Source organism: Arvicanthis niloticus, chromosome 11 (genome assembly GCF_011762505.2).
Source record: "Arvicanthis niloticus isolate mArvNil1 chromosome 11, mArvNil1.pat.X, whole genome shotgun sequence".
In the NCBI taxonomy this organism is placed as follows: Eukaryota; Metazoa; Chordata; class Mammalia; order Rodentia; family Muridae; genus Arvicanthis; species Arvicanthis niloticus.
The window spans coordinates 5,041,044-5,064,344 of NC_047668.1; the positions used below are offsets into that span (position 1 = coordinate 5,041,044).

The 23,301-nt window shown below is 38.3% G+C and overlaps 1 protein-coding gene and 1 non-coding gene across 5 annotated transcripts in view; both read right to left on the reverse strand.

The window, feature by feature from the left end:
- The window catches only part of Prpf39 (pre-mRNA processing factor 39), a 27,958-nt gene extending 4,657 nt beyond the window's left edge, over positions 1-23,301 (reverse strand). Inside the window, exons 1-13 of one of the 4 annotated variants that reach the window (XM_076941830.1) lie at positions 23,117-23,249; positions 17,202-17,548; positions 16,630-16,755; positions 16,374-16,442; positions 16,108-16,270; positions 15,861-15,979; positions 11,479-11,646; positions 5,598-5,763; positions 4,966-5,073; positions 3,783-3,947; positions 3,338-3,464; positions 2,543-2,811; positions 978-1,162 (exon numbers count right to left, since the gene is read on the reverse strand). In XM_076941830.1, the coding sequence (XP_076797945.1) occupies positions 978-1,162; positions 2,543-2,811; positions 3,338-3,464; positions 3,783-3,947; positions 4,966-5,073; positions 5,598-5,763; positions 11,479-11,646; positions 15,861-15,979; positions 16,108-16,194 (1,394 nt within the window). In that variant the 5' untranslated portion in view covers positions 16,195-16,270; positions 16,374-16,442; positions 16,630-16,755; positions 17,202-17,548; positions 23,117-23,249. Of the gene's footprint in view, positions 1-977; positions 1,163-2,542; positions 2,812-3,337; positions 3,465-3,782; positions 3,948-4,965; positions 5,074-5,597; positions 5,764-11,478; positions 11,647-15,860; positions 15,980-16,107; positions 16,443-16,629; positions 16,758-17,201; positions 17,549-23,116 lie in introns of those variants that run through there. The other 3 variants (XM_034514325.1, XM_034514324.2, XM_076941831.1) reach the window with 3 other exon arrangements.
- Positions 2,407-2,492, reverse strand: LOC117717431 (small nucleolar RNA SNORD127). The gene has a single exon (XR_004607918.1). It is a non-coding gene; the product is annotated as a small nucleolar RNA SNORD127 (small nucleolar RNA).

Below are 23,301 nucleotides of genomic sequence, written 5' to 3' on the forward strand. Positions count from 1 at the left end.
CATACGTAAACATACAAGTTTAGTGTGGTTTCCATGGAAATTATTCTAAATTAGATCAGCAAAGGCACATTGCTATTAGGCACTGGAATATATTACAGCAACAGATAAAGACCGGAAGGAATTTTACCAATGTTCTAGGTTGTATTTCTACTTTCAGGGTTATCAATTTTAAATTGTAAGCTTAGATCCACACCTATCCTTACATCACCCTCAACTTTCAGCTTTATTATGATTTAGTAGGAAAGGCCACTAGGCAAGATCAGCGTGATTGAATTATCTACCTTCTTTGCAAACCTGAGATACAATGGCATTTCTACTCCAGATCAGTCCTATCCTAGCTCTGTGCATGTTGCTGAGCAATGAATCAGAGAGGGCCTTGTCTATGACAGACAAGTACCCATTGAACTTTACATTGAGTACAGCCAGCCGGCCCTCCCTCCCTCCCTCCCTTCCTTCCTATCTTCATGTGTATCTCATAGTTCAGTCTTTATCTCCCTTCTCTTTTTGTGGGGCCCACATGGAGGAAGGAGAGAACGAACTGCTCCTAGTTGTCTTCTGACCTCCACATGTGCACCATGGCATATTCACACACAAAACTGATTTAAAACAGGAAAATACTTTTGAAGGGATGATGAAGCTTACATCCTATATACACATTTACAAAAATGAATTACCTCCATGTGTTTCTGAAGGAAAAGTACCCTAAACACTTAAATTTAGCATTAGGTACAATAAGACAGTTCAGCTCATAAAGCATGAACAAGCCTAGTTACCTGAATCTGTTCCCTAGCGCCTATGCAAATGGTAGGAGAAAAAACCCCAGAGAAGCTGTCTTCTGACCTTACATACATTTTGGAATACACGCACTTTCCCATACATACACATCAGAAAATTTTAAAAATAGACTTAGCAATGTATTAATGTATAATAACCATCTTCATAAAATAACAATAAAATAGATGAATTTAAGATCTTACTTATTAACATCTGAACCAAAATCTTCAAGGAATTCCACTTTTCTTTGAGAAAATGTAATTCTCATTTTAATAGGCAATGAACCATGTATGGCTTTGTCAAAGCAATTGAGGATATTTTCTTCATTTTGCTTGAGGTCACAACTGTATTCCATTTCAAGTAAGTTGAGGTATAACTTTGTGTTCTCCTGAGTAAAAAGCAGTATCAATTAATAACATTCCTACAATATTTTGATTAAAAAATATTTAAGATTAAAATATACCCATGGCTGTTTTCAGTGTGTATACAGCGAAGTAAAATAGATTCTTCAGGATGTTTCTTATCCTGCGGTGCTGGGTGCTGAGAATAGTACATAAGTATTCTAATACTGGGTCACAATCCTTATGTTTCTTTAGCAATACTGATAGGTTGTGAAACCACCTTATTATTTCACATAGTGTGCAAGTGTGTTCATTATCCTATGTTAATTAACTAGATCTGACCAAACATGAAAATTATACAATATAAAAGGATAATCTGTATACTGCACATCTAATTGTGACTATAAATACTTAATTATAAACTGCAGATATAAATAAATATAAATGCGTCGGTGGTGGCGCATGCCTTTAATCCCAGCACTTGGGAGGCAGAGGCAGGCGGATTTCTGAGTTCGAGGCCAGCCTGGTCTACAGAGTGAGTCCAGGACAGCCAGGGCTACACAGAGAAACCCTGTCTCGAAAAATCGAAAAACCAAAAACCAAACCAAAACAAAAAAAAACCGTGTATCAACAGGCTCAATAAAGTTAAAAGTCAACAAAATGAGCCTGACATGGTGGCACATGCCTTTAATCCCAGCACTCAGGAGGCAAAGGAGATGGATTCCCTTTTGAGTTTGAGGACGACCTAGTCTACAAAACAAGCCTAGGACAGGCAGGGCTGGTTACATTGAGAAACTCTGTCTTGAAAAACAAACACAAGAAAAAACAAACAACACAATCCTAAAAATAAGACACTTCCAGCCGGGCGGTGGTGGCACACGCCTTTAATCCCAGCACTTGGGAGGCAGAGGCAGGCGGATTTCTGAGTTTGAGACCAGCCTGGTCTACAGAGTGAGTTCCAGGACAGCCAGGGCTACACAGAGAAACACTGTCAAAAAAAAAAAAAAAAAACAAAAAAACAAAAAAAAAAAAAAAACAAAAAAGACACTTCCAATAGTTTGTATTCCCTGTTCTGTAAAGGGAGGTGCTCACTAGGTGAGCATCCGTCACTATACTGCTGTTTGCTCCTGCTGTCTTTTTGTTCATGAATGCTGTTCCCAGGCCACTCATCCTACTTAACAGTCGTCACACTTCTACAAAAGTTAATTACAAAGACCACAATATTTACAACTTTAAGTAACCTTTCATTTTTGCACACTTTAAATCCTAAGAAATAAAAAAATATTAAAGATGGCAACATCAGTTTAGAGGGACTGTTGTCCTCATTTAGTAATAAACGTATTACTGTATAGACCAAATCTTTCATCACGGTTGCCAAAGGGGAGAAGTACCAGCTTTTTATGAAAGGCTGTTAAAAATGTGCATACCTTATCTTTTTCCATTGCTTCCAAAAGTACCTTTCTTGATTTTGGAAGATTTTTCTGTATTTTGAAAAGATGTCGGGCTAGTTTGATAGCATAAAATGACGACTCATTATTTGATTTGGCATTCTTTATAGCGTCTTGAAGCAAATGTTCAGCTTCTTCCATATTTCCGTGCCGTCGCTCTAGACTTACTCTTCGCAATCGAACCATTGCCAGTCCTAGAACACATTCTTCAAACGTTCTCAAGATAATCCTGGCTTCATTAATATTCCCTAAAATAATAATTATGTATTTATAATTTTGTTTAAATTTCTGAAACAGACTTTATACCAAATACTGAAAAACATTAGCCTGCAGTCTAAATCTAGCTTGAGGTGGGGAGTAAATACCCATGCTTACATATTGTGTACTGTCTACAGCTGCTCTTAGGATTCGGCAAGGCTGAACTGTTAAGGACACAGTAAAGCTTTTATACAAGTAATTGCCAAATTCTTCTTTACACCTGCCTTAGTTCTCAACTCCTGTGACTCCATCCTGACACAAGGTGCTAAATAAAACATCAACTGAGGGGCTAGAAATAAGATGCAGCAGTTAGGAGCACTGCTGCTGTGGCAGAGAACCCAGGTTCATTTCCCAGCACCTTCAACCTTCTGTTTAGTTCAGTCTCTGAAATTCTCATGCCCTCTGCTGGTATCTGCAAACACTAGGTCCAGATATGCATGCAAGCAAAACACCCGTTCACATAAAGTAAATACATAAATTAAGTAAAATAAATGAACTAACAATTCTTGTTCTTACCTTGTTGTTCTTCAAAAGCTGCCCAAAGCATATGTGCCATGGGTTTCTTCGGGAGATGAACAGTACAAGCTCTGCTGAAGACATGCCTCACTCCTTCAATGCTATGGTTTTCCATGTACTTGGCATACTACATACAAAAAACAGGAAATACTGAATAATTTACAGTTGAACATGTGATGGATTAAATATGTGACAGAACGATAAAATTCTATTTTTAAACCCATTCAGCACCTTTATTGAACCACTAGACTAGTTTCTGTAAGGAAGGACGAAGAGAGGCAACGAGGTTGGCATATGCAGCAGTCAAATCTGGTTGCAAGCAGACCATCTCCTAATGCAACAGATATAGTTATATGAACAACATTCAACAGAAGTACAAAAAAGGTTAGTCACTAGATCAATGTTACAATGTATTCAAGTTAAATACACTATATCATTTTCTTACCTTAATCCAAAACTCCTCATAGAGAGCACAAGATATGACACATCTTTCAAAGAGAACCACAACTCTTTCATGAGTCCCATTTTCAATTTCGAATTCTAAGTATTCTTTCCAGTTTTTTAGCTGAGCCTTTTCCAATGGTTTCACATGAAAATAAGGTCTTTTAATCTGTAAAAATATTATATGGCAACAAAAGTAAACCAAAATCAAAATATTTGAAGTATAATGAAATAATTTCACATACAAAGAAAATGTTTAAAAATGCATTAATAATTATTTTGAAGTGTGTGTGTGTCCTTAAGATAAGGTCTATACATAGCCCTGGCTGTCCTGGAACTCACTATGTAGACCAGGATGGTCTTTTTAGAGTCCTTATTTTTATTACTAAGGTAAACTATATTGTTTATTTATCAAAATTATTTTATATCCAGCTACAACAGACATATAAATCTATTTATAGGCTAGGCCATGAAAGGATAACTTACAACAACAAAGCCACATCAAACCTTAATATTGGAACTGAGGAAGCTAAGCTGCAGATGAGTAAGAAGGATTAGAAGAACTGAAGAGGAAATGTGAGAAAAAAGTAAATCAACTATGCTGATGGTAGTATAGGTGAACTAATGAAATGCATACTTCAAATACGCAAATAGTTTGGCACCAGTCAGAAAATAGTTAAATTCATAAGACAAAAAAATTCACTATAATAGATGGTTGGATGTATTATTTTTAATTTTTGAGATGAGGTCTAATGTAGTAGAAGCTGATATGGAACTTATACAACTAAAGATGATTCTCAACTTTTGAATCTTTTTTCTCTAGCTTCCAAGTGCTAAGATTAAGACTTGGCATCCAAGCCAGTCTATATGTGGTGCTGGGATCAAATTCAGGGATTCATGCATGTTGGTCAAGCAGTCTAGAAACTGGACTGCAGCCCTCTGTTTTATTGTTCACAAGATTTAACTCAATAAAGTTGATTTTAAAAGAAATGCACATTAATCAGGAATCTTGTTCTTGAAATATAAATGTAGTAAGATTCTAAAACTGGTAATGGAAAATGTTAAATACAACTGAGATACATACTTTGAATTATTACTAAAACAGAAAGAAAATCCACAGCAGTGTCACTACTATCAGAAAAAAATCTTATTTTTATATTTTAAAGACTATATGAAACAAAACTTACACCTTCTTCAAATGTCCACCTCTTACTAACTTCATGCTCATTATAATTAAACATTTCTTGATGAATTTCAATGATTCTATGTCTCATGTTTTCTATTTCAGTAATCAGCTTGGGAAAAAAGAAAAAAAATTAAATTTTATAAATTACATACTAAATATTTTCAATAGCACACATTTAAGTACCTTTACAGATATTTCATTCCTCAGTAGAGAGAGTATTTAATTGTTACATGTTATTTTAAATATAATTTTGTCTGTTTTATTTTGTTTGGGACAGGGTCTCTAATATATAGCACTGGCTAACCTGGAGCACCTTATGGAGCCCCAGGCTGTTCTGAACTAATGGAGATCCAATTGACTTTGCCTCCTAAATGCTGGCATTAATGGTGTATGCCACCACACGCTGCTTTAAAAATGAGTTATAACACAACTTCAAACAGCCAGTTTCTTATGTATTTTCTAAAATAGGAATAGTAGATTACAATTAATTTATTTTTTCTAGACTACTTACTTCCAGGTGTCTCATGGTTAAACTTTCTCCTTGAAATTCATGCTTAAATCTTACTGATCTAAATGCCCAGACTTATATCACCTTCAGTGCATGCTACTTAGCTTCTTGATTAAGAGGGTTACCTTTGCTGGATCCGTTATGTCTTCAATTCCTGATGGAAGGTCATCACCAGGAGGTCCGTCATCACCACTGTGTCCATTTACAGAAGCTAATTCCCTTCTCAGCTGAATAAACTGTTCACCAGTTAAAAGATCTCTAGGCAAGTTATTTTGTACATGTTCTTTAAATCTAAAGGAGGAATTAAAAACCACTTATCAGCTACCTCCTGCATCTTATTCCTTCAAATAAACAAACAAACAAACAAACAAACAAAAACAGTCGAAATATAACATTTCTCTTTTTGTAGTAAAATCCTAAAATCCTCCCCTTGATGAATGGCACATGCATGCATGTGTGTGTGCTCCACTGTCTGCAGTAGAGTGTCCTCCCCTTGATGAATGGCACATGCATGCATGTGTGTGTGTGTGTGCTTCACTGTCTGCAGTAGAGTGTCCTCCCCTTGATGAATGGCACATGCATCCATGTGTGTGTGTGTGTGCTTCACTGTCTGCAGTAGAGTGTCCTCCCCTTGATGAATGGCACATGCATGCATGTGTGTGTGCTCCACTGTCTGCAGTAGAGTGTCCTCCCCTTGATGAATGGCACATGCATGTGTGTGTGTGTGTGTGTGTGTGTGCTTCACTGTCTGCAGTAGAGTGTCCTCCCCTTGATGAATGGCACATGCATGCATGTGTGTGTGCTCCACTGTCTGCAGTAGAGTGTCCTCCCCTTGATGAATGGCACATGCATGCGTGTGTGTGTGCTTCACTGTCTGCAGTAGAGTGTCCTCCCCTTGATGAATGGCACATGCATGCATGTGTGTGTGTGTGTGCTCCACTGTCTGCAGTAGAGTGTCCTCCCCTTGATGAATGGCACATGCATGCATGTGTGTGTGTGTGTGCTTCACTGTCTGCAGTAGAGTGTCCTCCCCTTGATGAATGGCACATGCATCCATGTGTGTGTGTGTGTGCTTCACTGTCTGCAGTAGAGTGTCCTCCCCTTGATGAATGGCACATGCATGCATGTGTGTGTGCTCCACTGTCTGCAGTAGAGTGTCCTCCCCTTGATGAATGGCACATGCATGCATGTGTGTGTGCTCCACTGTCTGCAGTAGAGTGTCCTCCCCTTGATGAATGGCACATGCATGCATGTGTGTGTGCTCCACTGTCTGCAGTAGAGTGTCCTCCCCTTGATGAATGGCACATGCATGCGTGTGTGTGTGTGTGTGTGTGTGTGTGTGTGTGTGTGCTCCACTGTCTGCAGTAGAGTGTCCTCCCCTTGATGAATGGCACATGCATGCATGTGTGTGTGCTCCACTGTCTGCAGTAGAGTGTCCTCTCCTTGATGAATGGCACATGCATGCGTGTGTGTGTGCTTCACTGTCTGCAGTAGAGTGTCCTCCCCTTGATGAATGGCACATGCATGCGTGTGTGTGTGCTCCACTGTCTGCAGTAGAGTGTCCTCTCCTTGATGAATGGCACATGCATGCATGTGTGTGTGCTCCACTGTCTGCAGTAGAGGGCAGAGGACCTCTAATTCCAACTCTAGTATTTAATTCCAACTCTATTTCTCTTCTCATAATCTCAGTCTATCTATAAAACAGAACATATCTATTTTGCAAATTTAAATGAAACAGCTAATCCATATTAAAATTCTAAAGCAATCACCCACCAATTACTCCTTCATCTATTAACAATCAATGACATTAGCTTAATTAAGGTCACCAATTACCATACATGCAAAGTATAATTTGTTCTTCAGTACAGCCTCTATCTTCAGCACTGGAACCTGCTAACCATATCTTCATACTTTACAAGTGTCTTCATGGCTTGGTTTATGAGGTGCCACTTTCTCGGCTTTCCTCCAAGTCTTTCTGATTGCTGCTTGACCTCTTTTGGATCCCCACTACTACAGACATTAAGCCTATGTTTCCAAGAATTCTCTTTTATTCTCATACTTTTATATACTTTCTGGCTAAAGTCATTAAGAGAGCTTAAAGTAAGTACTGTATCAACAAAACTCAAACAGAAGTCCAAAACTGTAAAGTCACAGATCACTATATCCAACTGCCAACAGTCTGGAGAGAAAGAACATGTCATTTTATATGAATGTAAGCTAGTTTTACTAATGTATAAAAACTTCTGAATGTCCTTTTAGACACTGACTTACTGGCTGAGACTGGCCTGAAACAAGATCTTTGTACTTGCATCATAGACTATAAGCGATCTACTGCTACACCCAGTTAACACACTTTCAATATAATGTAATCTCACTATTTTATCTGTTTAATTTTTTATTTTTTTAACCTACACAAGGTTTCTCTGTGAAACAGAGCCCTGGCTGTCCTAGACTCACTTTGTAGACCAAGATGGCCTTGAACTCACAGAGATCCACCTGCCTCTAACCCCACCCCAGGCTGGGGTTAAAGGCCCATGGCACCATGCACCATACCTTTTCTTTTTATTTACTTTTGTTTTTGTAAACACTACTTTATATACTCCAATTTTAACTATAAAGAGGAGCTACGCTATTTTCCAATCTTGATTTTAATATGGAATCTCCTATATTATATTTATTTGTATATTTATTGGGCTTGTTTTTCAAGACAAGGTCTCATTCTGTAGTCCTGCCTGGCTTGGAACTCTGCCCATCTGTAACTCCCTAGTGCTGGGGTTAAAGGCATACTGCCTAGAACTCACGATATACCTGAGACAGGCTATGAAATGATAGCCCTCTTCCCACCACCAAGTACTGTCTCCTGGTCATTGCCAGTTACGTAATCATTCACATTCCGTGGGATAATAGAGCCTATTAATCCTATTTTCTAAATACATCCTTTGACCTTACTTTTCTCCTGAATAAAGGGTCCTCCAACTTCTAGGTGTTTATGTTCCTCCAATGTTATTAGAAATGATTTAAGAAAAATAAAGTAATGTAAGCAGAATGTGGTGGTGACACATGCCTTTAATCCCAACATTGGAGAGGCAGAGGCATTCTAGCTTTGGGCAGGTAGGTAATAAGGATTCCTCAGGGCTTGCTGGCCAGCCTGAGCTCCAAGTTAATGTGAGACCCTATCTCAAACAGTAAGTGAAGACTGATCAAGAAAACACAAGAGGGCTGGAGAAGAGCACTGGCGGCTTGCTTTTTCAGAGGACCTGGTGAGCATCCTAACTTGTAACTACAGTTCCATAGATAACAGAACTGTATGCGATACTTAGATGCATGTTAGGCAAAATACTCATACATAAAATAAAAACTTCTGAAAGACAGAAGAACACAAGCCTTCAGCCTCTTAACCCCTGAAAAGAGCATATATAAGTTCATGTCTGTCTGTGTGTGTGTGTGTGTGTGTGTGTGTGTATGTGTGTGTGTGTGTGTGTGTGTGTAGGTAAAATATTCATACAGTACAAAGAACAAAAATATTGCATTTACTTATTTTGGAGGTGGCAGTGAGGGTCAGGGAGCAATTTGTGACAGTGAGTGTTCTCGTTCCACAACGTGGGTACCATAGACTGAACTCAGGTCACAAGACTTAGAATTAAAGCCATTTATCCACTGCCCCATCTTGCCCAGGACACATGTATTCATACTGAAGCACCCAGCAGGTCCCAGTACTTGGAAGACAGAGGCAGGTGTATCTCTGAGTTCCAGACCATCATAGCCTCAGAGTGAGTTCCAGGACAAACAGGGCTATACAGAAAATAATGTCTCAGTAATAAAATAAACCAAGCAGAATACTTATTTTAAAAAAGATGTGGAGGGCTAGAAAGAGGGCTCACTAGCTAACAGCATGCATGTACCACTGTCATAGCACACCAGAGTTCAGTTCCCAGCACCCATGATTCCAAGAGATCCGATGTCGTCTTCTGGACGCAATGGACACACAACTACACTCACATGCACATACTACCATCCCAAGTCACAATGAAAAAAAACATTCTAAAAAAGACTGGAAGGACTCAGTGGTAAATAAAAAGATTTAGAGAGCACAGAATTCAAACATGGGAACTGTCTGAAAGGTATTATCTCATTCCCAGGGATGTCTCTTTCTGTTTCCAGGTAATCATGAAATAAGCAGCTCGGGCCACCTCCTGTTCCCCACTAGTATGTTCTGCTTTACCCAAGGCACTGAAGTAAGAGCCAGGTGATCATGGCACCTTTAAAATTGCTGTTACAGGAGCTCATGAGCTCCATCCCCCAAGAATTGCTGACAGTGAATGGTTTCTGGGGAAGAGTCAGTTTTCTTTAAGTGTGGCTGGCCTCAGACCCCAAGTATACAGGTAATATAGGCAGTGAGCAGGATGTAAAGCGTATAAACAAAGATTAATTAATTAATTAAAAAAACCACACAGACACTAAATTTGGGAGGGTCAGGAATTAAGAAGTAAATATGATCAAAATACAATGTATGAAACTCTCAAAACCATACAATTTTTTAAAAATCAATTGTTACAGTAATAGAAAAATCATTTCTTGAATAAAGGTCTTATAATCTAAATGTCACCACAGTCTATGAAAATGCCTTGTCTCTGCCCTTCATTTGTACAACATGCATACTTACCAAGCATTTCCAAATACTTATGTTAGTAATTTATTTCAGCATGTGGGTACCTAGGCCATTATGTACTAGACACCTGTCTACGTGTTCTAGCTCAACAACAAGAGACAGGACACTGACCTACAATGTCTCTTTTTTCTTCCTAGTTCCTATTTCTAACACAAGTCTAACTTCTAACTTTTTATCATATTGATCTATAGTAGTTTATAAGTTTCCATTAAATCTACTTTTGAAATTCAGAATATCGTTTAAAATGTTCTTCAATATATGACATTACTTATGACAACAAATATACAAAATAACAGGGTATGGTGGTACATACACACATGAAATCTTAGCACTTAGAAGGTGGAGACTGAAGAATCATGAGTTCAAGGCCAACTGGGGTCACCTGAAACAATCTCAAAAGAAAACAACCCAAAACAAAGTACATGTTATACACATACTCTATGAGGTTAAAAAAAACAAAAAACAAACAAATAAAAAACCCAGCAAAGTCACAATCTTATACTTATTCAGACTTTCTGGGTTTTTAGCAATGAGATACCTTGCAGCTGAGCACGGTACACACACCTGCAACCACAGCACTCAGGAAGCACAGGGAGAAAAAGATGCAAGGTCAAGGCACACAGGTGCCACACAGTGGGTTCAAGCCAGTTAGAGCTACCTACCTAGTAAGATCATATCTCAAAAGAAAAAAGAAACCAAAGATACACATGGAAACCATAGTACAGAGAGTTCTTTTAATAGTTACAATTACTTTGAAAACCTATAAAGTTATTTATACAACTTATAACTAGAAAATCATGGAGTAAAATTTAAATAGAATGATACTTAATTTGATGAATTAACAAAGACAGTGTAAGAAAAAAGTTAACCTTTAAACTGCAATCTTTGCTGTTCTGGATGTTTATGCACATCAGAAATGTACATTTTGTAAATCATTAAGTAGTTAAAAAAAAGTCTATAATCTCAGATCTTGTGATGCTGAGGCAGAAGGATTAAAGATTCTAGGCCAGCATGGGAAACACATTAACATACTATCTCCAAATATATATATATATATATATATATCCAACAAGCACCATATAAATTTAGTATTACAAATAATCATTCATTAAACTCTATTTTCTCATTTCTTCATTGCTCTTAAGTACCTCACATATAAAATGAACAAGGAAAATTTTCCATATAAAACTATTAAATCATTAAACATTTCACAAGATAACAAGGAAAATCTAAAAATTACGACATAAAATTTGATTCTCTATAAAGTTAATAAAATCTCATTTCAAAATAAATTATTGAGGATTAAGCACCTAACTTTCAAAGATCTTTCAACATACCTTTGGAAATGATGGCTGTACAGCTGTGTTGGAATACCAAGAATACGGTCATACACAGCTGTGACTTCTCTCAGATTTCCCTGCTCATTCTCCCAGTTTATATACATTTCCCATAATTTGTCAGATCGAAAATCCGTTCCTGCAGCTAGAACAGCATGCTCAAAAGTTCTGAAAAATTAAATTGCTCTTAAGTTATCTTTTCAAATAAAATAATTTTAAAATATTATTTCTAAATTTAGAAAGCAATACTGAAATCAAAGTTATATTTAGTTGCTTCTTAAGCAAGCATGAATCAAAAAGTGGAATCATGGAAAAGTTCATCAAAAGAATAAGCAAAAACACAAAGTGAAAAGGAAGATGAGTGCAGTTTCTCTTGTATATAATTACAATGGAAAACATTCACGAATCACAGAAGTAAGAGGAATATATAAAGAGTCCTTTAGTGCAGAGAACAAAACTGAAGAATTTGCAGACAAGTGTCCTCAATTCAAGGAATACACTAGCAAAAATAACTCTAATAAGGGACTCAAATTGTCATATAAGCTAATGAGAATATACACAGACTGTCAAAGTACCTTCAATTATAATAGTTCACTGTGGAAGCAAGTATTTTAGAATATCATCTAGTTTCAAGAGATATGTTTAACCAGTAGATCTGATATTTAATAAACAAAACTTCAGGACTGGAGAGATGGCTCAGCAGGTTAAATGCTAACTCATAAATGTTAGAATGGGAATTTAAATTCCCAGAATCCTTGTAAATACTAGGTGATGGCATGGCAGCCTGGCACTAGTAAAAGAGGGAGACAGGGGATCCTCAGAGCTCAACTAAGAGTTCTATTTCAGCGAATAAGGTATTGAGGGACTGAGAAAAATACCTGAAAAGTTAACTCTGGGACTCCACACAAACACCCACACACACAAGTGAACTCTCACACTACATAATAACTAAAACAAAACAAAACAAAACATTCATCTTTTTAGTAGTTTCAAAACAAGCACCTTAAAAATCAACCACAGGCCAAACTAGTCCAGCAAGTCACATCACTTGCCAGAAAGCCTGAGAGCCTAAATTCAATCCCCCAGACTCACATGATAGGAGAATTAACTCCTACAAGTTCACTGACCTGTAGCATGTTTCTCCCCACATATATTTCAAAATGTTACAAAAATTCAAGTTAAACAAACACCCCCCCCCAAACAAGGGTCTCTTACCCAAACAGACCACACGTCTTAAATTATCTTACAATTTTCATATAATCAAAAGAGTCATAATTTAGGAAGAACAGAACTCTCAGATTTGATTTTTATATACTATTAAATACTACAAGTGTTTTTATAAAAGAGCAATGATTTCCTGAAAGCATCATAAGAAAATCAGACATTATAGCTTCCTGGGTACTGGGCAGAGATGTGGCACATGTGCATATACAAAGGGTAAGCATTTATTCACACAAAGTAAAATCATAAATCTTAAAAAAAAAAAAATGAGCGCCTAAGAGAAAAAAGATGTAATAATTTAACGTATGTAAAGGAGGCATTTTAAATCAACACAGAAAGACTAAGCTATTTAACAAAGGGAAGGATTCATGTGCACAGCCTGCTCTTCAGGAGAACCCAGAATCTTAGCACCCACAAGGTAGCCCAATCATCTTTGACTCTAATTGGATCTGGGATCCAACACTGTATTCCGGCACTCAGACACCAGGCACTCACATGTTACATAGACATACACGCAGGCAAAACATCCACATCCATCAATAAGTTTCTAAATTAAAAATACAGTATTTATATATTCTTGGCAAGAGATACACAAAACTCACAATCCAAAGACATAATTTTTAAAGACAGGTCTCATTATGTAGCCCTGGCTGACCTAGAACTCACTGTATAGACAGGCCTACTTCAAACTGCCAAATTGACAGGGATCTGTCTGATACAGGGAATCTGTCTGCCCATACTTCCAGAGTGCCAGGATTAGTTACCTGACATCATGGCTAGCAAGACTGAATATTTTGATACATTAAGAAAAAACTATAATAAAAAGACACTAAGCGCCGGGCGGTGGTGGCGCACGCCTTTAATCCCAGCACTTGGGAGGCAGAGGCAGGTGGATTTCTGAGTTCGAGGCCAGCCTGGTCTACAGAGTGAGTTCCAGGACAGCCAGGGCTACACAGAGAAACCCTGTCTCGAAAAACCAAAAAAAAAAAAAAAAAAAAAAAAGACACTAAACAAAGTTTATTTGCTTTTATTTTTAAATATTTTTATTTATGTGTCTATGTATGTCTGTATGAATATATTTGGAACAGACTGGAATAGTGGATGTCCTGGATTTGATTTTACAGGTGGTTGTAAGCCATCTGATGTGAGTGCTGGAAACTAAGCTTGGGTCCTCTCCATTTGTGAATTCACAAAACAATGTTTAAAGACATAGTAATACTGGAAGAAATGTTTACTATAGGAAGAGAAAAGTATTGAAGTATGAGTGTGCATACACATGCGTGCGTGCGTGTGTGTGTGTGTGTGTGTGCGTGCGTGTGTGTGTGAATAAATGTTACTACCTTGGAACAATCTCAGTGATCCAGAGAATTACCAGCCACCGAGAAAAGTTGGTGAAGGAAACATAGTAAGAGAGAACGGCTAGATGAAGGACTGCTCAGTCTATAGTGGGGCTCTGACTCTGGCCAGCTGTGAAACTGCAGAACTTAGCTTTACATTCATCAGGCAAATCAGATGCTCCTCCTCTGAAGAGCTCCTAACTCTGCTTAGTGTAAGCCTTAGACCAACAATATGATTTCTCCAACAAAAACCTAAATGGTTTTTAAATGTTTTTATTTCAAAGACCCCCTATGAAGAGGCTACTGGCCATATACATCTATACGGTGGGTGTAAAGAAAGAACAAACTCCTATAAACACAGTATAGCAGAAAGAGGACAACGAGGACAGTGAGGACACACTGCAGAACAAAAACGGCTATAAGAGGGAGAAGGGGAAAGGTAAGATGTACAGATTATCAACAGGCCTGTTTGGAAAGCTGTATGAAAAGCCTTTTTATTAGACAAATGAGAAACACTTAGGTTAAGTGAGAAGAAATTAAGCCCAGAGAAAATAGACTGCCAAAGATGACCATGATGAAAAATATCTATAGATTCAAAATGACTAAAATACATACACATCATCAACAGATTTACTGAAACCTAATATATAGCTATACAACAAAAAAATGGGAAAACAGGGCAGAGACATTTATTCTTAATAAAACTTATAAATAGACTAATTCCTATTAGTGGTAGAATGTACATAGCCATAGATTCAATATCAAGCACAAAAATTTATATATAAAATGATAAACCAGGACACGCAATGACTTACACCCACACCCACACAGTGTACATACGCCTGGTGCCTGCAGAGTCTAGAAAAGGGCTTTGGATTACCTGGAAATGTAGTTACAGATGTTTGCAAACCACCATTCAGGGGCTAAAAACAAAATCCAGCTTCTCTGCAAGAGCAGTAAGTGCCTTAACTGCTGAGCCATGTTTCTAACCGTAATATAACCACATTAAAAGAAAGATATCACATGTGGAAAAAAGTGAAAAGGCCACAAAAAAGTTAACTACTTTCATACATTTGTGGGTGTTTAAAATTGATACTGTCTTTGAGGAACATTTGCAAAATGTCTTTACAGACATGTTCATTCCACAAAAATATATGTTCAGAGACTACTAGTTGCAGAACTACATCCCATAATAAAAGTTTGGTCAAATAACATATAGGGCTTTAACACATTTTTTTTTTTTTTTTTTTTTTTTTTTTAAAGTTAAAAACATGTTTGGGAGAAATTACAAGGCATCTTGTTAAAAAACGAGTTGAAGAACAGTATGTAAAACTCACACATAAATATGTACACTATATAATACCTGGAGGCACAGACATTAAAACACTGACCAGAGGCCTGGAGAGAGGGCTCAACAGTAAAACCAGTTGCTGCTTTTCCAGGGGACGCAGGTTCCCAGCACCCACACTGAAGCCCACAACTGTCTGTGACTCCAGTTCCAGGGGATCCAATGCCCTCTTCTTGGCCTCCTGGCACACCAGGCCCACAGGTGGTATACAAAAACGGGATGGGGGTGGAGGGGACGACATTAACCGCCTATGAGTAAAGTGTAACTCAGAGACATAAGTAAAGGGAGGATGTGTGAAAAGAGGAAGGCTGCATGTCTTAAGTAATCAGCAAAGTTTATTTTATGTACAATTTTGTAAACTAGGAATGAAGAAAATACATACTAACTTCCAGTTTAGCATTCATGAATAGTTCTCTGATCAACACCTACAGTTATACAAGTCTTAAAATACATTCAATATCAAATACATAACATACCCTCTTATTGTACTGTTTGTCTCAGGATCACCAGGGTCCAATGTTTCTTTTAAGAAGTTTATATAATGTATCCAAAGATCAACACTAAGAGGTATTGCCTGAAGACCTCGTCGATAAACCTAAGAAGAAAACAATAAACTGTACCTCAAATATTTAATTATTTATCAAAAGAGAGGCAACACTGTGTTATCCGGTGAACCTTAGAAATACTAATTACTGGAATTTTGTTTAAATAATCTACCATTACCATTTGGGTGGAGGTTGGATAGAACATGGCAATGTTCTGATCCCCACGTGCAGAGTCTTGATCTTCAAAGCGCAGCAGTCCCTGCATTCTGACCGGGTTGTGTGGGCAGGCTTTGGGTTACAGACCATAGGGCACAGACCCATTAGAGCATCAATGACAGCGTCTGACCAAAAATGCAATAAGACGTAGCAAATGTGACTAGCAAACCAACTATATTGTTTGGAAAATGAGAAATAAATGTAAGTGAGAGAAAAGCCCTGCCCTACTTGTTAAGCTGCAGTGTAATACAGAGGCTTGCACTGCAAAGCTTGACAAACTGTAGAGGTTTAACGCACCTGCCAACAAAGAGAGAAAATATTAGCTACAAATGCCACAATAGTGACAAATGCAAATAAAATACCCTATAAAAAAATGTTTGACCATAAATGGTAGGTACTGCCAGCCAGAAAAAAAAGAGTCTGTTTTGTTATGAATTGGCTTACAGTACCTAACAGAGAAAACTGTATTCATTGATGTACGCACCTCATCTGATTGTTTAATGTTGTCATGTCGCTTTTCAAGGTCTGCATACTTTTTCCAGTAACCATAGCAATACGGGTAGTGTATAAAAAATTTGTCAAATGCTTTCCTGGCAGCCATCAAGTGATTCTGATGAAAATAAAACAATGTGTTTAACCATCTCAGAAGCTTTTATCAGAGAAAGAATAAATACTAGCTTTGTCAAATAGCAAAATGACCTCCCCTCCTCTGGAGCTGGGATCAAACCCAGGCTCTCACTGGTGCCAGGCCAGTGTGCTCCACCTCACTGAACTGCACTCCCACATGCCCAAGGTTGAAATAACCCACACAGGAATTTCAACTATTACACAATATTCAACATTGTGCCCTTGGACTCTCCACAATACATCAATAGTATGTAAATTTCAAAACTAAAATATATGCTTTTAGCATTACTGAATATATGCTTCTAGTATTACTGAACTTAATCTGAAGATTACTTAAGAGATTAACTTTAATTACAAACAAAAAAGCTTGAATTGATACTACGAAATTATTCTGTAAGTCTTACATATACCATTTAAAGAGTTACTAACCTCCTGTTCTACGTACTGAAGCAGATATACCCAGCCTGTAAAATCCTGAGGATTCGTTTCTACAGTTTTCCAAAATTTTTCAAACTCCGGAGGGAAGTTTCCTTCTGTTTCTGTCACTGGAAGGTCCACAGCATTTGCCATTTCATTTTCCTCTGTAGATGCATGTGCGCTGGGAGAGGCATCAGGGGACTGCTCCATCTCCGTAACGTTCATAATCTCTGTACTAAAATCTGGATGCTCTACTACTACTACCTCTGAACTGTTGCCTGTGCTGCCATTATCAGAGTTCCTGTACTCATCCATGTGGGAATTTTGCATAGCTATTTATTTGGTCTTCAGTTAATGATCTGCAGACAAAAAAAACACACACACACAAAAGAGAAAGTTTCCGAATGCTTACTAGTAAACCTGTTTGTCATGACCAAACACCCTTTTCTTTAGACTTGTTTTGTTTTGTTTAATGTGCCTATGGGTATTTATGTATATCATGTGCATGCCTAGTCCCCAAGGTTAGAAATCAATGCTGGATCCCCTGGAACTGGAATTACAAATAGTTGTTAGTGACCGATTGGAGGCAGGAACTGAATCTGGATCTTCTGTGAGAGCAACAAGTGCTCTCAAACAATGACCCATCTCTCCAGCTCCACATTTTATTAAAAGCCCTGTCTGCCTACTAAAAACAGTCAGGAAAATTAGTACATTTTATTGATCTGTCAACAAATAATAGAAATCCTATTGATAATAACTATTAATCCTCCTGTCTTAGTCTTCCAAGTACTTGGTATTGCAAGTATGTACCACAAGGTCGTATACACCTGATAATAGTTCAGGTGTGCCAAAGCTTTTGATCTTGTAACATACCATCATCAACAAAGATAATGCTTTAGAACCCTGGGAATGAATTAACATCTACCTTTTCCCAAATTTAAATCAATGTTTTGAGAAAATCTACTATTTTGTGTTAGACTGCATTTATAGCTATCCCTAGACACATGTGGTCCTGGAGACCATAGTATGGACAAACACAGAAGAAATTTATTCACTCTTATTATATTTGCTTACGTGATATACAGTTGGCAGTGTGTTAAGACTGTGGTTCTCGACCCCTTTAGGCAGGTCAAATGGAACCACAGATATTTTATTACAATTCTTAATAGTAGCTAAAATATAGTTATTATGGCTAAGGGGTCACCATAATATGAAGAACCGTATTAAACGGTCATAGAATTGGAAGGGTTGAGAAACACTGAGTTAGAAGCTTGCAACTGTCACTTAATCCCTACAGATTACTCCATAGACAGAAGTTGTTTAAAGAAATATTCAAATTCAACCAGGAAGAAAATGACATACACTAGTCAATACTGTCCTTTTTAAATTCAGAAAAGCAAAAACTTCCCAGAATACTACAGCATTTATAGCCTCCTAATCTCTTATATGGAACCTGGTACACTGCTGCTTTAAACAAAGTATTTTAATAGTACATATAACATAAAAGGGATACTAGATAGGTAACTCTTGTAATCAGGACTTCACACAACTTCCTAAGACATATCAAGCATAACCCCAGATCTGTTTTTCATTTTGATCCAAAAGTTCTAGTCAGTATTTGACCATATTATCACACTGGTGTGTGTGACTGAGTGTTTCTATGTGTACCATATATGTGTGTGTGTTCCCTTAGTTTAATTAAATACAGATAAACCAAAACACTACAACATTCATATCAATTCTGCTAGGAAAATAATTTAGCACAAACTAGTGAAATTTTTACGAATTGTATTTTTTAATTACGGGAGAGGTCGTGCACATGTGAGTACAGCTGCCAACACTGTCCAGAAGAAGACATCAGATTCCTTGAAGTTGGAGTTCCAGAAAGTTGTAAGCCACCCAACCTGGGTGCTGGAAAATGAACAATGGTCTCCTAGAACTTTCTTTCCAGTCCTCCAAGTTACTCTAACACTCTAATGTGCCAGTTAACTACTGTCAGACAGTTTTCTCTCAACCACCAATAACGTAACTAAAAGAAAGCAGCAAATGGTACAAAATGACTTTTAAAAGAAAGGACAAACAAGTATCCCAGTACTCTGGCACTCTGGAGGGTCAGGAAGATCGTAAATTCAGTTAATCGAAAATACATAGGCACTCCTTTAAAAAATAATACAACCAAACCATCAACAAAGTAAAAGGACAACCTAGAATGGGATAAAATATTAAATGTCCAATATTTAATAAGGGGTTGATAGTCAATGTAGCTCAACAACAAAATATCAAAACAACCCAATTTAAAAACAGAAGATTCTTAAAAGTCACCACATGTATTTATTCATATGCACTCACACAGCACTTCATCACTGTGAAGGTCACAGGACAGCTTTCAGAAGCTGTTTCTCTCCTTGCACCATATGGGTTCTGGGACAATTTAAATATCACTTCCTAAAAACTATTCCTACAACTCTTCAAATTAGTTCCTGCTAATGATGCACCTTCAGTACAATTCTGTCCTATTCTTTTGAGCACAAAGTTGCTCAACTTTGAAGGTTCCTACAAGACTACAAATCCCCCTCCCCCACTTAAAACAGTGTTTCACTGTATATCTCTGGAGCTAACCTGGAACTTCCGTGTAAAGCAGCTGGCCTTGAATTTGGATACCCTTGCCTCAGCTTCCCTAGAGCTGGGAGTAAAGATGCATGTGTGCTACCATACACAGCTAAACTTACAAGTTTTTGACATGTAAGAGCAAGGTCTGCCAAAATATAACTGTCTAGAGGCCCAGCATACACAAAATTCACCAAATGATGAACAATGCCAGAGTCCTTAGTCAAGCATACAAAAACATGAATGCTATTTTGATTATTAAAGAGGCCAGCAGAACTAGTCTCATCATTTAATCAATTCTGTGTTACTTAATCTAACTTTACCTACAAAACAATCATACAATATTTTTATATCTTGTTATAAAAATTATCTCCCTTTTTGGTTTTCAGAGATGACTTAGCAGTTAAGAATGTTTCACTTACCTTTCTTCCAAAGGATAAGTGATTGAGTTCCCAGTACCCATGTTGAGTGGCTCACAACCATCTGTAACTGCAGGTTTTCTGGCCTCCAAGGTCACCCAAGAACACAAATTCACACAAACTCTTTAAAAATGCATTTCTTTCTTGGACTGGAGAGATGGCTTAGCAGTTAAGAGCAAAGGCTTCCCTTCCAGAGATAATTTGGTTCCCAGCACACACATGGTGGCTTAGCACCATCTATAACTCTAGTTACAAGGCACCTAACACTCTCCTCTGATTTTTTTTTTTCAGGCACTAAGTCCAATTGTGGTAAACAAACATACAAGAAAAAATATCTATACACATAAATATTAGAAAAATTTTCTCTTCAGTCATACTGCTACTGTAATAATTATCTCTTCTGTACATCAATGTTTTATTCAAACTACAGACTACTTCTTCTGATTTTTTAAAGTAGAAAAACTGTCTTGAGTCCAGAAAACATCCAAGTCAGGCAGGTGTGGTGTTACAAGTCTCTAATATCACCAGCCTTTGGGACTGGACGAGGACGAGCAAGAGCGCTGCTACACTGGACTACATAGGAAGGTCCTGACTGAAAAACATGCTCAACTCTAATCTCAGTAACCCAGGAGACTTGAGGTTACATAAAGCCAGATGGAGCTATATACAGGACACTGTATTGGGGCTGGAGGGAGAGCTTAGTTGTTGACACCATCTTCTGTTCTCAAGGTGAGGTATTCACTGGCAGCACCTCCATACCCACCTGCATTGACAATGCACATAACTACACACACATACACACACACAGAAGAAAAAGGGTTTTCTTTAAAAAAAAAAAAGAGTAGATACACACTTTACAGTTGTGTGTGTGCTGAGATACACACACAATTCAATTACTATATACAGCTTCTACTTTGGGTGCAGCAAGAAATAAAATACACAATGCTGTACTATTGATGCAGATAAATAAATCTTACTATATTAAGAGATTTAGGGAGAAAGGAACTTAGTTTTGCTCAATGTTGTATTCCTAGAAACAGTTGAACAAATGACACCTCCAGTCCTAACTTAACTTACTTAACATATTGATTATATAGTTCTTATTTATTTATTTTCGTTTTTGGTTTTTGGAGACAGGGTTTCTCTGTATAGCCTTGGCTGTCCTGGAACTCACTCTGTAGACCAGGCTGGCCTCAAATTCAGAAATCCGCCTGCCTCTGCCTCCCAAGTGCTGGGATTAAACCACCACTGCCCGGCTTTTTTTTTTTTTTTTTTTTTTTTTTTTTTAAAATGGATACTTTTCTTATGTTATGACATCTTCTTATATAATTATTATAGGGATGGCAGACTCAAATATGTGCGGTAGAAAACTAAGTATGTGTCACATAGAAACACAATTCCTCTATAGTGAAAATTAACATTTATTTTATTTGGGGTCTATTAAACACTTGCCTATCAGTATGCTGTTTTAAAAATTAAAAGGAATTTTAGATGACTTTAAACATTAAACTCATTAAATATGATGCATCTGACCTCTAATACTTTACATGATGCCTTGCATGCCTCCTATGCCCAGGAGACATAAAACGCTATATATCACTGACCATAGGCCAAGCATGTCTTTTGTTAGCTAGCTAGCTTTCCAATCCGAAGTCACTCCCAGTCTCAGACACGGATGACTCATCTGCATACCTAGGCTGTAAAAGGGGGTTATTACAACAAGTGGTTTTGGCAACTGGTTTTTAGAGACTAAGTAGGATGTTCACAGACAGATCTTGTTTCCTCATTTTAAACAATTATATCCCAGAAATTGAACGTTGCTTATGTATTTACAATGTCTCCATAATCCAGAGATTATGCCTTACACAGAATTCTTAACGCCTAACAGACAATTCTGCTCCTCTTTGAAAATAAAAATCCAACTTTTATAACGATATTCAAAATCTTTTTTCCTCAATTCAACTATAAGATACAAATAGCACTAAGTATTGAGTCTTTAAAAAATTCTGGGGTCTGTGAGACGGCTCAACAGGTAGACACTAGCTGCCAAGCCTCAGCGTACGGAGTACTCCTGTACACGAGTACACAGCTCCAGTGTACATGAGTAACACACAGAGTAGAGCAAGGAATTTAACAGCAGTTGCTGAAAGACTGCCATAGGTCCCAGTCTTAGCTTCGTATTTTCGTGTATGAACCGTACCTTCTTGGCATTACCGTTTCTAGCAGCTGAAAAATTTAAAGTATTTCTGACCTTAGATTAGTTTCCTAGTGTTAAGTTTTTGAACAGAAGGCCGTATCAATACCAACCCAAAACCAGGCATCTGAGTCGGCATAAAGCTGCACAGTGTTACTGCATCATTACTAGTATTGCTTACATGACTACTAATACCTTAAGTAATACTGTGAACGCCGAATAGTATTTACTAACTTAAAGACAGTGCAGGCTCTCGAGCACGAAAGGTAAAAAAAAATCTATATAGCAGATTGTTTTTTTAAAAAAAAGATTCTAGTAAGCTGTTTCTAAATGTTTGCCTCCCGCCCGCCCCTCTCCAAAAAAACCCTCCGCCTGGCCACGCTATGTGTTTTGCAATGGCAAACGTTCTCGCCCTCAGCTCTAGGGAAGCAGGGGATTCAGCCTCAGCAGTGAGCGGGTCGCAAATCCAGGCTGAGGTTCCGGCCCCGACGCACCCCTAAAGCGAGGCGGCGCGCAAGGCGAGGACCCCAGGCCTGCTCTTCCCAACAGGTGGGATCGGGAAGGAGACGCGCAGCCCGACGCCGGACGCCAGGCCTAGAGCCGGACGAGCGGGTGAGGCCGCGGCCCGGTGCGGCCTGAGGCGGCACAGGCCCTTCCCGTCCCGGCGCCTCCCCTGCCGCCTGCTTCAGGGCGCCCGCCCCAGCTACCTCACGATGGATGCTGCTCGGTGCCATGAGCCGAAGCCTGGGCCAGGATCGCCAAAGGTGGGCCTGCCAACGCCTCAGTCCGCGCAGCTACCGCCGCCACCACCACCAGCGCCGCCGCCGCCTCTTCGGGACCAGACTGCGCACGCGCGGCGGCTCCAGAGGCTCGGCGGTCACGTGACGCGCAC